Source organism: Diplotaxodon limnothrissa, linkage group LG22 (genome assembly GCF_057381915.1).
Source record: "Diplotaxodon limnothrissa isolate DT_005_m linkage group LG22, D_limnothrissa_male_GT1.1, whole genome shotgun sequence".
In the NCBI taxonomy this organism is placed as follows: domain Eukaryota; kingdom Metazoa; phylum Chordata; class Actinopteri; order Cichliformes; family Cichlidae; genus Diplotaxodon; species Diplotaxodon limnothrissa.
Window position 1 is genome coordinate 4,055,456 of NC_140616.1, and position 16,511 is coordinate 4,071,966.

General features: G+C 39.4%; 1 protein-coding gene across 1 annotated transcript in view; it reads right to left on the minus strand.

The window, feature by feature from the left end:
- grin2da (glutamate receptor, ionotropic, N-methyl D-aspartate 2D, a) overlaps positions 1–16,263 on the minus strand; it is a 145,451-nt gene extending 129,188 nt beyond the window's left edge. Inside the window, exons 1-3 of the mRNA XM_085346875.1 lie at positions 15,814–16,263; positions 13,531–13,668; positions 3,415–3,681 (exon numbers count right to left, since the gene is read on the minus strand). Of these exons, the coding sequence (XP_085203001.1) occupies positions 3,415–3,681; positions 13,531–13,668; positions 15,814–16,263 (855 nt within the window). The remainder of the gene's footprint in view (positions 1–3,414; positions 3,682–13,530; positions 13,669–15,813) is intronic.
- Positions 16,264–16,511: the final 248 nt, after the last annotated feature.

Sequence of the window (16,511 nt, forward strand, 5' to 3'; positions counted from 1 at the left end):
ACACCTGGGGACATCAATGTTGGACTTTTGTTTTAATCAAATGTAACTTTGTGAAAATATGTTTTACAGCTATTCTTATTAAAAAAAAATGGCAAAGTGTTTTACTCTTTACTACAGAAATAATAATACAAATCTATAGTAAAAAAGGACATGTTTTGTAAATTAACAAAAGCTTTGTTTTATTAATACAGAGCAGGCTGGCCAATAAGCTACCAGCACTTTTCATATAATTCTAAACATTTTGTACAGCATAAGAGTCATGCTGAAAATGTTTTCTCATCTACTACAGCAGCATTTTCTATCATGTAGACAAAGCTGTACGATGTAGCTTTGACTCAAAGATGAGTTTCAGTGGTCTGGTCCATTTAGGAAAAAAGTGAGCCCAATTTGGCCCATGATGTAAAATGAATTCGACATTCCTCACATAAAGTAACTGTCACTGTGATGTGAGTGGGTGATTGTCATATTGGCTACATTTACATGAAGCCTAATATTATGATTGGCATTTCTATCAATCATAATCACAGAAAAAGTAAATGCCTCAGTCAGACAACGCTGTGAAACCATTTTTATAAAAAGACAAGAAGAATAACTCGACCCATAGATTATTTAAACTAAATACCCATAAAGGAAATTTTGTTACATTTTGTGTGACACAAGCACAACCACAGGTACAAAAAAAAACCGTATCCTCGCTTCAGGTAAATTTTACTTACTTATTATTCATACGTTTATTCATCAGTTAGTTTGGGTATCAGTAAACTAGGCTGTTATCGACTAAAGGTTTACTCACAATAGTGGTCCATATCATAAAGTGCATTTAACCCACAGTTCCATTCATCCATGACCAGTATTTGATGCCTGGGCACGGCTAAGGAAACTGTACCCTGGGCCAGTTCAAGAGGGGAAGCCAAGTCTACATCTGGCTCTGAGAAACACTATCTATAATAAATGGTAAATGGCCACCCACAGCTCGTAATCTACCTGCACCTGAGGTAAAGTATATAACCCATCAAGGGCACAAAAAATAAAATCATAAGCCCTAATGGCTTTTGTGGTGTTCTACCCTGTCCCTGATTACGACTAAACATCCCCTCCGGTGATAATATATATGCACTGTTAAAAAATTAAAAGCAACACAAAACCATACTAAACAGTCAGGAAGTTGATCATGCATGTGTCCAAGTAAGCTGAGTATTTGTCGTTGAAGGAGACGAATGCGGGACATATTCATCATTTAATGCACTGCACACAATTCTAACTAAGTGTGTGTACACTCATGCAAATAGTATTAGTGTTGCTAGTATTAAATCACATCCCATTTAAAAAGCTGACCACAGATTTTCAGTGTGAATGATTTTAATCAGACCTCCAAATGGCACAATGCAAAAAAAATAAAAAATAAAAAAATCGCTTCCTCCCCATCTTTAGTTTAGATCTTCAATGTTTTGTTTCACCTTAGCTGTTTTGCACTACAAACATCACTTTGAGGTACACAGCAAGAAAAAAAGCAATGTTTGCATTTCTTATTGATTTGGGTGAGTAATAATCACAATCAATATTTATTTTTCAATAGACCCTGTAGTTTTTAAAATATTGATCTCTACCAAACGGTTGAGATGTCACTTAATGGTAAAAGTATGAAATGTCATGAAAATACAAGTACATTAGATAATACAGTTGAACAAAAATCAATAAAAGGCCAAATTAAATTTCAATTAATAACAAAAACTATCCAGAGCATTGGATACAGTTTATTTCTAGTAGCATGCAGGTGAACATTGCTGTTTTCATTCCATCAAAGGAAAGTATTATCTCAAGCAACAAAATACATAGTTTTCTAATCTGCAAATGTGAAAAATGTGCTACAGCACAAAATACTCACATTCAGGCCACTTCTGATTGAATGCTACTGTGCAAAATCATTTTTGTTTAAAAAAATAAATAAATAAAAAAACAGTGCAAATCAAGCACATCTGCTTGTGGTTTTGGTCGTTGGGGTCTATAGCATTTATTCTGTGGTCTTGGAGAGCTGAATCATGGTTGTCCAACTCTAGATGCTGGCTTGTTAACTTGGTTCAGACACAGCCAGGTGGAAACCTTTTGAGAGCCATTGGTTTCTGAGGTTCTTTTATGGGTTTGCATAGTGTTTTTTACAACTTTGGCCCCTTAGAGGTCGCTTCTGTTCCTTTTTACTGAGGGGAGCACTGAAGAATGTAGATCCCCATGATATTTGTGATTTCCACATGTTGTTCTTGATTTTTACAATATTTACTAATATTAACTCAGAAAGTTACAAAAATTACTTACTGAGGAAATTATTTCAACATATTCTTGCTGTGCTAACACTTAATGTGATTTATCAATAGCAATGGATAAACATGGGTCTAGTGGTCTGACTTTATGGCAAATAATACATTTTGATAACATTTAGGTTATGTTAGCATTAGCACCATAAAAGGGACAAATCAACCGTTTGGTTGACCACTTTTTAAAAAAATTATTAAACATTTAATTTGACTTTTTTTAATGCTGTCAAGTGACATACATCTGTTTAGTAAGTCCTCTAACACTATCATATATCAAAAAATTATATCTTCCTATCTTAGTTTCATCAAAAACACTCAAAATATGTTGGATGTTTTTTTTGTTTCTGACTTCCTGGTTTGGAGAGGTATAAGAAGACCCAACAGTTTCCATTCACAGTGCCTTCTGGAGGATTTTTTTGGCATTACAGATGTAAACCAATTGGTAAAAAAGACTCAACAAGGTAGGTCAATTTCAGTGAAAGCCTCAGTTAGATATAGGGCCTGAAAATGTGCTACCAATTGGTTGAGCAGAACGCTAAAGGGTTGAAGGCTAGTTAGCTAAATAAAGAACCCGCAGTATGTGAACACTTCAAAAGTGTATTTTGCAAATGTCAAGGCTGATGATTTTAGATGAAGAATCTAGACCTCTCCATTGCTGTGTATGTAGCTAAAATCTTTCTCACATACTGCAATGCACTTTTAAAACTGCTGAAGGCCTAAGCGAACAGTACAGCCTTATAGTGTGTGAGACATTTTATCTGTCTAGGGGCAAGACCATTGAAGGTTGTGACTTTCAACATGAACCTAGAAGCTGAAAGCATGAGGTTACATTAACAATAGAGGAAAATATCATTTTTGAGGGAGAGATCACCATCTGCTTCTTCAAGGCTTGTGGAGCCTTCACAGATCTCCCCCACCTGAGCCTCGGGCTACAGAAGTGATTTCAAGGTTGGCAGCTCATCAAAATGAGTGGCAGGTGGTACAGATATCTTTCGTTAAATATATTTCTTTGTATTTTTTTTTCCTTTTTATTCACCATAAGATAAATGAAACCTTTTTCATGGATGTGTACAGCAGGAAATGACATTTGTGTTTCCAGCCTTACCTGGGCTTCATTGTCCTTGAGCAGTCGTTTCGTCCGTGCCCCACCGGGGTCGTCCGTTACATTAAGAATCACCACACTCTTCCTTTCCCAACCAATGAAAGAGCCATCGGTCATACCCTCCACCATGGCCAGGAAGTCCTCATAGCCATGGTGACGAGTGGTCACTACAGAGAAGGAGGTCCAGTCATACTCTTCAAGCACCTCGAAGATAACCTCAAGCTGGAGCAATGTGGAGCAGGTGAACTGGAGGTAGATGGAACCGCTCTCCTAAAAGATAGGAAGGAGACGCCATGAGACAGAAATTTATTTGGGGACTTGGACAAAGCAAACACAGAATTAAATGTCCGTTAATTAAATAATAATATTATAGCTTTAAAAGGTCCATTTAGTGTCAGCATCATAATCGGGAAATGGCATCTTCTTTAAACACACCTGACAAATTAAATGAAAAGCTAAACCCTTGACCCCCCCCACTAAAGGGGATCTTGTGTTTCATTTACACATTTCTGCTGGCATGGATTGACACCACTTGTCCTTTTCAGGGAATGGCCTCTGCAAATTAATACAAAGTTGACTCATCACATTTATCTCAAATCATTTTTATGATGATGACGACCCATTCATAGGCATGAGATGTAATGTTTGCCCTCTGAATGGTCTGAATGTGAATATTATATCAATCATACACTCTGGCCTTCTCAGTGACCAGATCTCAACCCAACTGAACAGATGAGTGATGTTAGGCCAACATTATACAGTGTTACTTGTAATGTTCATGTTCGGCAAAAGTTAAAAGCTTTAAATCTGGCAACAAATGAGTGGCAAGTCTGCATCCATCCATACACACACACACACACACGGTCTCTACCAACTCCTGAAGTCTAAACCAGTGCCTGCATACTGCTGAGCTGAGGAGGTAGTGCACAGTGGGATTTTGGGGCTTTCTTTAAAAAATTAAAACAGTTTGCTGCAGCAGGAAACATCCAAGATGAAACCAAATAAGTAAACTGCTGGACCAGAAGAAAGTCTTGTTTGTACTCTCCTGACAGTAGAACCACCGCCGTGAGACATGCGATTCTGTATTTTTTTTTTTTTTTAATCTCTTTTTCTATATCGTGTTAAACACAATATCAGTCATTCATATACCATCAATTCTCTGCTGCTTATCCTTTTTAGGGCCATGGGGGGGGGGCTGGAGCCTATCCCAGCTGTCTTGGGGGAGAAGCAGGGTACACCCTGGACAGGTTAACACAGACAGATTCACACCTATGGGAAATTTAGAGTTTCCAATTAACCTATCCCGAAGCACTCAAAACACATCTTAGATATTTTATGGCCAACAATGAATGACCATGTTCTTACTTTCTGTGCATCTACTGACACAATTTCCTGTTTTAAACACTAAGATCCGCAGTTAAAATCCACACTGCTTAACTGCTCTGGATGTAATTCAGTGATACTGGACTGTAAGTGTGTAAAAGTGAGCAAATTCATACAGTAGCTGTCTAAGCAAGTTCTCTTCCAGCTTAGCCCTTTTCTTTGTGTGAGACTGACTTTAGTCCTAATAAGAGGGGAGCACTCAGAGGAATAAGACAGTCTGTCAAAAAAGTCCTTGGTTTCTGAATAAGGCTTTCAGTGTCAATGAAGGAAACAATGATGGCCGTCCTCTCTGCTTCTCCACTCATGCTTAATCTGGACAGATGAGCTACTCAGTGAATTCTTTTCTATTGACTTTTGTGCCATTGTATTTTTTGCTGAAATGAGAACAAAGTATCAGGATGGGAAAATCCATAAAGGTTGAGAGTTGGAATGAATGTGAGCTTAAACACTGAATATATAGTAAAAAACGTATCATGACAGCGTGCATATTCCAGCGCTCTTTTGCTGTCCAAGGCTTTTATCGGTTTAGCTTGTACTAATTTTGGCTCTTTCTCAACATTAAACAAAGAGGTAGAGGGCATGTGTTTAAATTAATCATCAAGGCTCTGCATCTGCGGGTACATGTGGATGATCAAAGAGGAAACTTCAGGGCGTAGCTTTCCACCCATCCATGTCGACAGGGCTCACCTCAGGTTGCGCTAAACTGAACTAGGTCAAATATCAAACCAGCAGCCTGATTTATGATGTAAGCTTGTCTGCTTTCTTTAACCCAGCTGAGAGTAGAGTGTGCTGGGAACGTGCATCGAGTGAGCAGTTGGGTGGTGGTGTATGAAACAAAAATCAAAGCACATGTGTCCCCTTGGAAGCTGGAGCAAAAGAGAAGAAAGAAAACTTGCACTCTTGTAATTTAAACACTCACCAGAAACAATGAATGACTGACGTAGTGTCCCAAATCACAGCTGTAGAAGCACTTGTGACACAAGGTTGATTAATTCTTAAAGCGTATTAGGAAACATGTTTGGCTCAGCGTCCCGAAGGCAATTAAGAACTGATTAGAGTTTACTTATCAGACATTTCTCAAATGCAAAGCTATACTCTGGAGGTAAAAATACCCATTTGTTGTGTTAAACTTCAATTGGCGGGGTCAAACAATCGTGGCTTTTCTAGATAACATTTAAATCAGTCACAGTGGAAAAGGCAAGACATAAGCTAAATCCTAGTACAGTGCTAGTAAACTGCAATGTACTCTTGTTAAATTAGCCTTACTGATTTCTCAAGTTCCAACCAACCAGCATGCTTCTACAAGCACAGATGCTGTCACTTAAACTAAATGTATGCTGTATACTGTTTTAAAGTCTGTTTTGATACACAAACTGCCAATTAGGTTCCCAGAACTAGATAGATTCTTACTTATATTCATAGGGAACTTAACATCTCAATATACCAGCAAACTATTAGAAGCAACATGCCAGGTTAAGTCTCTAGGCCCTTAAATGCACCACCTTAAATTGCCCCATGGGCTCTGCCTGGTTGCCTCGCAGAAAATCAAGAACTAAAGTTCATCCAAGACATGAAAATTCAGAGGGATGTTCAACATAACCAGGGGTGCACATAAGTAGTCCGCAGACGTGCACCAGATAAGAAGTTGCAACGAGTGTTTGCGTACATAAGATTTTCTGGAGGAGGACAGACATTTGTTTAGAACTGTTAAAGATGTCGAAGAAGCAATCTCCTTTAAGCAATTACTTTGGTGTTGTTGTGGGATTTCTCTTTAATGTATTGTCTTGATGAAATGCTTTGATGTTACTTAGTTTAGTATGTCTGGTTCACGCCTCACTCACGCTGGGAAACAGACGGTGAGGACCTGGTGAATGTCTCCCAGGAGACAGAAGCTCACACAGGAAGGCTTGGCCCCACAGTGGGGGAGAGTCTCACAGGTGATAGAGGGTTTTCTGTTTAGAGCCAAGGTGTGAACCTCAACTGTAAAAGCCTTTTGTTCTGTGACTGTGTTTAAAAGGAACCTGAACTGTTCATTGTCAGAGACGACTCTCAGTGCCCCCTGACTGACGTCTCTCCTCATGCATGGGAAATAAAGTGTTGGGTTTTAACTGCTCATCGTGTCTGCAGGCTTTGTTAATAAATTTCCACAACAGTGTTCAGAACCACAAAAGAAGCGCGTATTCTCGTACAAGTGGTTGCAGGAGGTGAGCTGGCTTCAAACAAATGATGCTGTGAAAATTCCACTCTAGCAGACAAAAACAGTGCCTTTTATATGTACGCAAACGCACTTTGCAACTTCTTATCTGGTGCGCGTCTTTTATTTTGACAGCGCATGCGCACCTGCGGACCACTTATGTGCACCACTGAACATAATGATGCTTTCTTTGTGTCAGGTAGCTCAACAAAATCCCCCAAAAGATGAGCTCAACGATGTGGTATCACCCTGCTTGTCAATCAAAACTATTTGCTTTAAGTTTTGTGTGCTCACATAGCACACAGCATATGACACATTCTCTCAGCTAAGAATCTATTTCACTCTTAGTCAAAGTCAAAGTCAAAGTCAACTTTATTGTCAATTCTGCCACATGTACAGGACATACAGAGAATAGAAACTACGTTACTCTCAATCCCTAGATAAAATAGCAAATGAACATTTAAATATAAGAGTGATTAAAAAATGCAGGTAAAATAATTAAAAAGTAAAAATTTAAATAAATACAATACAATTTTACATATAACAAGAAAGATATACAATATACAATATAATGGGTAAATGACATTGGGTGTAAACCAGGCAGAGTAGTGCAAATAGGCAAATAGTGCAAATGGAGAGCATAATGTCATGAAAAGCTGGAACTTTCAGCAGGTTTTAAACTGAAAATATTAACATAACCTCCAGAGCAGGTTAGGTGTGCATATTAAGTTGCAATGATGATCCATATGCTTTCTTACTTAACCCTTTAAGACCTACCATAGAACCAAGTCCGCCAGAGCTCATCTTATCTTATATTTTTACATGTAGTGCCATTTTGGGGACTATACTATACATCAATACAACCATTATAGCCCAAATTTTATATGCATTAAGTCCATAGTAACTACATAAATTGCAAAAAAGTGCAATTAAGTACAAACAAATTGAAATTTGTTTTTGTTCCATATATTTCTAGTTAGAGAAATTTAAGAGGTTTGTCCCACAAAAATGTTGCACAAAATAGTTTCAAACACGAAATTTATTTTTGAGATGCACCAGTTTTTATATACTGCAGGAAAAATGAAAATAAATATTATAATCCAAAAAAAACCCCACCATATGCATCAAAAGAAACTATTTCCAGCAGTGCAATTTGAGTTTTAAGCATCCCAGAAACTATTCAGAAAAGCATAAAGTCAAACAGGAAGTGTTTTGAACAGCAAACAGTTTTTGATCGGCAAAGCGTGTTTTTGTTGCTGCAAGTGCTTTTTATGCAGTTTTTGCAAAGCCATATGTGGAAGGAAACTGTGACCTAGGGCAAACTTATGGCACAAGATGTAAGTACAACTCTTCCGGTTTCATATACAAAAAAAAATAAAAATAATAATAATAATAATCATTGCGCTAGCTGACGTTGTTCCGGTTTACAAGGATTTAAAAATAGTTACGCAAAACGGAGCGTGCCCGCTCCGACCGGTTTTAAAGGGTTAAACAACTTAGGAAATGCAGGGTACACCCTGAACAGGTCACCAGTCCATCACAGGAATAGCCATTTTAAGAGAGAACTGTCTTTATTAGGCTAAAAGCTCTGACTTTGCATTCAAAATAACTTTCCAACTCATTAACCTATTTTGTTTTATAATTCTTTTATTGAGTCTGTTTTATCTTTTTGTTTTGTGGCATGGTTCGGTCAGACCTCCATCACAGAGAAAAGCTCACTGAATCAGATAGTGAGATGGTCCAGTCGAGTCACAGCCTTGTTTAGCCTCCCTGTACCCCAAACAGTTACACTGATTGATTTATCAATTCTTAATAATGGTTCCTCTACAGCAGGGATGGGGAACTCCAGGCCTCAAGGGCCGGTGTCCTGCAGGTTTTAGATGGTTCCTTGATCCATCACAGCTGATTTAAATGGCTAAATGACCTCCTCAACATGTTGTGGCGTTCTCAGGAGGCCTGGTAATGAACTAATCATTTGATTCAGGTGTGTTGACCCAGGGTCATATCTACAACCTGCAGCCTTGACTTAACCCTGCTGCCATCACTAAACTTAATAGGAACTTTTTTTCTTTTAACCTGATTCATCTTGTCTAAATACCAAATGTATATCTGTCAGGTTTATATAGGAGTGTGTTTTGTGAAGTGATGCCAAATGCTATCATGTTTCTGTAAAGCAAATTTAGCTATGGGTATAAATAAAGTAACCTTGAACTTTAACCTTTCCACTATAGAACAGGAGTAAGAATACCGTTAGCAGAAAATGCCATCAGTGAGCAGCCAACACGATAATTCACATGGAGCACTAAACATGAATGAAAATAAACAACAATTGAACATGGCTGCTGGTTGATTACAGGAAGTAAAAGACAATCTGGATCTGAATAAGGGAAAGCTGCAGCGTATATATGAGTGACTGATTAGCTGATTGATAGGGGTGCAACGATACACAAAATTCACGGTTCGGTTCGATACTTTGGTGTCACGGTTCGATATTTTTTCGATACAAAAAAAATGTTCATGCTTTTTTAATTTGTCATTTATTAAAATTATAAATATATATTTTAACACAAAAGTACAGTTTTTAAATTTAACCCTAACCCTTGTGCGTGTTGTTTTTTAGCTCGTCATATTGCAGCCACAGAAATTCTTTTGTCCATGAAACCATAAAGCTGCACTTTCTTTTTGCCTTATAGTCTGATTTGTCATAACTTCTCCGTTTTGTGGTAAGCTTTTCTTTGGCTGTCACTTCTTCACCCTGACCTGTCTTATTTGGCTCAGCAGAACTAAAATATATATCTGTCTGTGAAGGTTCTCAGTCATCCAGGTCATCGTAGTGAAATATATATCCTGCTGCTTTTACACACGGACTCACATAAGCTCAGCGATTCTCTGCGCGATCAACCTCTCACATGTTTAAGCTGCGGGAGATTTCACTTGTCATGTTTGCATAGTAAGCTAACAATTAATAAGACGATGTCAGAGGAATTGGTGCACAAATTATCATCACTCACAGATCAGTGCTGTCGCTCTCTATACACAGTTCGCGTGATTGCAAAGTGAAAGCAAAAAAACAAGCACAAATTCAAACACGATTTCAATATGTCACATATTGACAGTGGCTCACCGATGCCAATGACATAATTACCCAGCTACATTTCTGAAAGAATGCAAAAGCATTGACATATATTTTTCCTTCCTACAATAGCCCGACAGGCAGGGCAGAGATAGCCCCGGGACGTCGGGCTAGCGATATTGCGAGCCCTGTATCTGATTGAGGAATCACTCATCTTTGGAAAAGAGTTTATTACAGAGAAATGACTCTTTCCAAAATAAAAGCTATACTATCCGCTTCTTCTGGGCTATATTCTCAGCAGCATATTAAACATATCAGGTCTCCATAAGGAGAATCCTGTGCTAACAGCTGTCTAAATGACTCGGCTAAAGTTTGTAGCATGCATGCTTGTTGTTTTTGTCTTTGCACTAGGATGATGTCGGTGTAAATGTGCAGTCATATTCGTTGTGTTCCCACTAGTGCTTTCAGGTTAATCTCGTTGAAATAACCTTAACGCCACAACACGGCAAATCTCCGTTAACGAGCTACCCTATACAGAGGGGCTAGACAGCCAACACGTTAACGAGCTAACTGCGCTAACACACTAGCTCCCACCCATGTAATTGAGCATTGCATGGCACATCCAACATACTGTTTTACTTTAGTCCATGACTCGCTTACCTTCAGGGTCATACGTCACATGAAAACCAAAATAATTCCAAACGCCAGATCTGAATGAGGGTGGGGAGGTCCACTTCTGTCTTGCTAGCTTGCCCTGCGCTCTTCCTTCTGACCATGCTGTCTGTGTTGAGTGCTCAGTGAATCTGCGTTCGACTACTCCGCCTAGGCTGCACTCTCGAGCCTAGGCGGAGTAGTCAAATGCAGATTCACTGAGCGCTCAACACAGACAGCATGGTCAGAAGGAAAGTTGATAAAATAAATTACAAATTTTGTATTGTTCTTTTTTTTTTCTCCCCTTTGGTTTTCTTTCTTTCTCTCCCCCTCTTTCTTTCATTCTTTCCCCCTGTCCTATCCCACAGTCATGTCTGTCCCGTTTGCAACTGAAAATAAAATAAATTCATAATTATAATAAAGGTCAATCAAATGGACCAATATGATGATCCACTTAAAATAAATCCTCTTGGCATCTTTCTTGGCCTGACGAGCTCAGCAGCAGCACCAACAAAAGTGGAGCAGCTCGAGCAGACATTTGCTTTCTCTTCATCATGCTTACCAAGGAGATCAGAGGAGCAGTTTTCTGACTTTTTAAAGTATTTAGAAAATAACTGCCTCCTACGAGAGACTCGTAGGATAGAAGTTACATATTTCTCACCAGCTCTATTTTTTGCTACCGGAAGTATGACATACACCCGACTTTTTCATATAGAGAGAGTTACATCCATATTACTCACACGCCTAGATAATCTGTCAACTCTAAAGCTTTTTTTTTTCTTTCTAAAAGAGTTATGAGCTCTGAATCAAGTCTGCGCCAGCCCTGCTTCTACAGTATGCTGAGACCAAGGTGGAGAAAAGAAGGGAGGAGAAACTGTACACTTTTAATAACTTCTCAGATTTCATGTCTGGCTCATCTACATAAAAGGTGCCATGCTGCTCTAATTTATATTATTATATTAACAATCAATCAAATCACAATAGTTGCCATCCCTCACAGTGCCAAACCCGCAGAGAGTGATCGCAACGCCGCAGTACCGTTCATTAAGGTTTTGAGCTTCTTCGTTTTGGTTTTGCAGTTCACAAATTTCTGGTTTAGTCTCACTGCTTTTATTAAACTCATTTTCCACCACAGCAGGCAGCCATCAAAAGACTTCCAATAAACCTATTATACACCACCTGCCCAGCACCAAACAGCAGACACTAAGTCGGGCTGGCAGTGCGAACTTAGAGGTTTTAGGAGCTAATGGACTGATATTTCCCAGCTCCTTGAGACACAAAGTGGAGTGACATCATTCAGGTGGCAAAAAAAATTCAATTCAATTAAAAAATAATATTTGATGAAGTTTCAGCTTTGAGGGCAAAACATTAATTTTCTTGCTTGAAATCGCATTTTTAATTATTTATCAAAGTAAATGTTTAAAAACTAATCTGCCAAGTCAATAATGTAATTTTCATGAAGAAAAAGCTCATTAGGAAAGCATTCTTATCCAGTGTCAGATCGCAGAAGGTGTGATTCTTCACCCACTTAATCAGAAGCAAAAGCAAAAATGAACAAATGTGCCAGTAATTTAGTGATCGTACATAATCTAATTAAAAGACAGTGCAAACAAAAACGGCAAGTAGAGCTTTAGCCATTACTCAACCATAAATATGCTTTAAGTTAATGGATAGATTCATGTTTTCACAAGTGAATTTTAAAGCAGTCACATCCAAATATAGACACAATCCCTGCTTTGCTTTTCTGTAGCCCACATTTCTCTGTTAAGCTCCAACAAAAACAGGAACTTTGTCCCAGTAAAAATGCATCTTTCGAGGTTATCCACTTCATCCATGTCAGACTACTTTTTTTAAAAACCTTGGCTGATTAGAAAACGAGACACAGGTGAAAGTGATTACACACATGAAGAGGAAGTAAAACTGGTATCATGAAGCCATGAAAGAAAAACTGTCCTTCAAAGTAAAACAGGAATAAAACAAAGCTCTGAATCAAGAGGAATCCTGCTCGACATGACAACAGAGAAAATGGAAAAGGCACAGAAAGATGAGCCAGAAAGGCCTAAAACAACTAAACATGAACCATGACACTGGAAACATCTCGACCAAATAACCATATGGTAACATCAAGCTTGAAAGATTGAAAATCACATGAATTAAGACTCACAATATGCCAGAATCAGAACAGGGACCCAAAAGCTCCACAAAAACAAAACTCCAACTGTAGAACAACAGCAAACAGAAGGCAAAATACAAAAGCACAAAACAGTGGAAGCCTAAATGCTAACTAGAAAAAGGACATACCAGCCATTTATTTCACTGGTGAACGGACTCCAGTGTTTACATCGGTGTGTAAACTTTGTCTTAGTAATAAAAAAAACTCTATACTACAGCAAGAGGTGAACGTAAAAGCAGACAAGGCAGCCAATCAGATGAAACTCAGGGAGGGGAGCCCTTAAACAGACAGGAATAAAAATGGCTGATGGAAGTGGAAATGAGCATTGGAGAAAACATGACATGATTGCACGATACTACCAGGTCTAAAAGGCACAATTTGAACTTCTTTTCATGCAGATCACTAAACATTTTCATTGGTTCTAATTTTGGTTTCACTAAATATTAACTATAAAATATAACTTTCAATTAAAAATACCAAAAACTGTTTCCTGGCCCCCTTCAAATGGTCTGAGGAGGTGAGGAGGCAATTATCACTTGGCTTATTTCTTAAAGTGTTTCATCTTCCAAGCCACAGAAAGTTCTTGGTTTAGTTCAAATGAAATTAACTGGGTTGGTGATGCAATGATAGGTAATCCATTTTTACCTGTGGCTCTCTTCCCAGACTGGCTCCTCCCCCAACGGCAACAACGGGAACCCCTGTCTGGGCAGAAACGAACTCCAGCATCGGGGCCAGAGGGGCGCGGTTCGGCGGTGGCGGTCTCTCTTCCTCAAACACTAAACCCTGGAAGTAAAACAAAGGTTGCACATTGAAACCTGGCACATCAGACGGAAGACATTACATCAGCTTCATTGAGAAGCAATTTCATAATCATCTCACCAGAATTATATTCATCAAAGCCATTATTTTTTTTTTTTTAATCGTGGCGCTCCGAACCCCGAGAATAATTCAAAGACTAACCAAGTGAGCAAAAGTTAATGGAACAATAAGTACATTCACATGCTGTTCACAAAATTCCTGATAGCACTTCATTCTAATGAAGACTGTATTTTCTTATCCTGCTCAGAAACTGAATCTCTCCAAAGACTTTCCGAAATTTAATGAAGTCATGAAACATCTATCAGATGTTGGGCTTTGCTTCTCTGCTTGGCAATCAGTGTTCAGAGATATAATCAGAGTTAAATCCCTGCAGTGGACTGGCATCCTGTCAGGACAATGGGGTGTGTTGTACCTGTGCTGCTTAAGCTGCTTCACACCACAGAAACAACAGATAAGCTCCTGGCTTATGGGCCACCTCAGCTCCTGAAGGGCCTGCTAGGTGTGGCTGTTGCATGCATGCTGAACTATTTCTGCAAAATCTCTGTCTCTCTCTCGATATATATGATTTCTTATTGAAATCTGTGTTGCTAATGGTGTTTTGTGTGACAATTTTTTTCTAGAAATCCCTGTCGCATTATAAATAAAATCATGAAAAATGCATGAACTTCTGGTGAGGCTATTGCTTTACATAATAATATGAGGTGGAGCTATTGTGATTTGAGGTTGGCTTGATGACTTAATGCTTGTTTTCTTGTAGCGATTCGGGGAAGTGGATTGAAGTTAAGTGTAGATGACAGCTCAATTCTCAAAGGGAAGCATTTGATATGCAAATAGCTTATAAACAGGACCTGGAGATAGGGTGGCAAGTGTTACTTAATAGTTAATATCATACTTGATCGAAGACATTCATAACAAGACCCTTCACTCTGCTAACATGAAAACAGACAGAGACACAGATTGGATACATGCATGCATAATGTATTTTTCTGTTGATGAATGGATGGATTAATATATGGCCGAGTAAATAAATCAGCAGTATAGTATGCAGCACATTTATTACCTCTCTGTATGGTCACAAGCAGCTCTCAAGTTGCAAACTCAGATCTGTTCCCATCCACAAGAGTCATACTATGAATGAATGAGTGAATAGATGAACAGTGAACATGGATGAATAGAATAAAAGCACAAAACACCAAACCACGACACTTCCCTAACGACCTAACACATGCATTTCTCTACTAGAAACCTCTGTGACGCGTCACAGTAAGAGTACCTGAATTATCACATACATGGTCCCATGCATGAAAAAGCATTCACTGATTCATTTAAAGCCACATGACCTATCAAGAAGGTAAATGAAAAGAACCTCACGCATGCTTTCCAACAAAGTCCATCTGACAGTCACAGCGCTTCATACTGAGACTGGCCAACTGTGCAGATGTGAGTAATTATGCAGGATTTGGAGTTCTCCTTTTATTCTTCCTCCGTAACACCTTTTGTCAGAGTGCATCACTGTGACCAACTGGTAATTTCAATTAAATGAATCCTCATTAAATCTAATAGTGATAATTACAAAAGCTGCAGTGATACAGAATCCTTTGTACGTCATACAGATGATGATTATCATAGTACTGAAGAGCCATTCCAAAACCGATTAAGGCTACTCAGATTACATTCAGTCTGAACCAAACACACTGCATATAATCTTAATCTTTCTTATCTTTAAAAAATATTTTCAAAGTCAATTAATTTTCTTGAAGACCAGCATTGTTTACATCAGTATTTCTACATTTGAACTGTTGTTGCATTTGTTAGTGCTTTGCTGTCTTTATCGCTCTGCCTCTTGTGAACTAAATTTGTCTCAAAAAATGATTTATAGGGGACAAAAAGTCATGTACATTATCATATATAAGATGTTTAAGAGTAACCACATTGGATCTTGACATCCAGCCATTATCACATTTTGACCTGAAGGGAACTTTTTTTTTATTTTTTATTTTTTTTTTATCACTATTTATGATGATTTTGTTCCAATTTTGGCGATGTTAACAGTTTCTCTCTTACAGTCTTTGGGAATGTAACAGTAGGTTTGTGTACTTGTTTGTCTACCTGCAGTGGTGTTGTGGCCAGCAGCTCACACAGCTGCAGCAGCAGGGTCCCGGGACTGCTCTCATTCACAGCCAGGTAGATGACGTTGGCCTGACCCGAGGGCGTCATCACCGTCTCCCCCACGAGCGCGGCCAGCGACAGGTGTGACGAGGAGGAAAATGAAGTCATCTCGGCCACTTCAGCTAATGAAGCTGTCTCTGTTACTCCCCTTCCTCCCCCTCCTCCCGGACCGTTTCCCGGACCGGGCCCCGGCTCCCCGACCCCCGCACCTCCCGCCACCGGCGTCTCCGGGAGCAGGGAGGAGCCCGAGTGGACCACGGCGATGTTGACACCACCTGAGTCCCTCTCTCTCTCCCGGGGCCGGAGAAGCAGGGGGGGCGAGGGGCGCGCGGGCCCCGTACAGGCCAGGACAGCCAATAGCAGTGAGAGGGCGGGCCTTGGGGCCACCATGGGGTAAAAGGGGGGCCAGTTGCAGCTGTCGGAGGGAGTTTGGCAGGTGGGGTTTGGGGATTTAAGGGTAGTGGGTGGTGCCTCTAGGGAAAGAGGGGAGGAGGAGAGGAGGGAGGGTGGTGAGGGGGTCGGCGGTTCACAGTGCTTCACCTGATGAGGAGAAGAGACCCTGGAGAGGGAACAGAGAGAAGAGCGTGTTTGAATGAAGAACTGCAGCTGACCTGCTGTCATACAGCTTCTCTAACCAT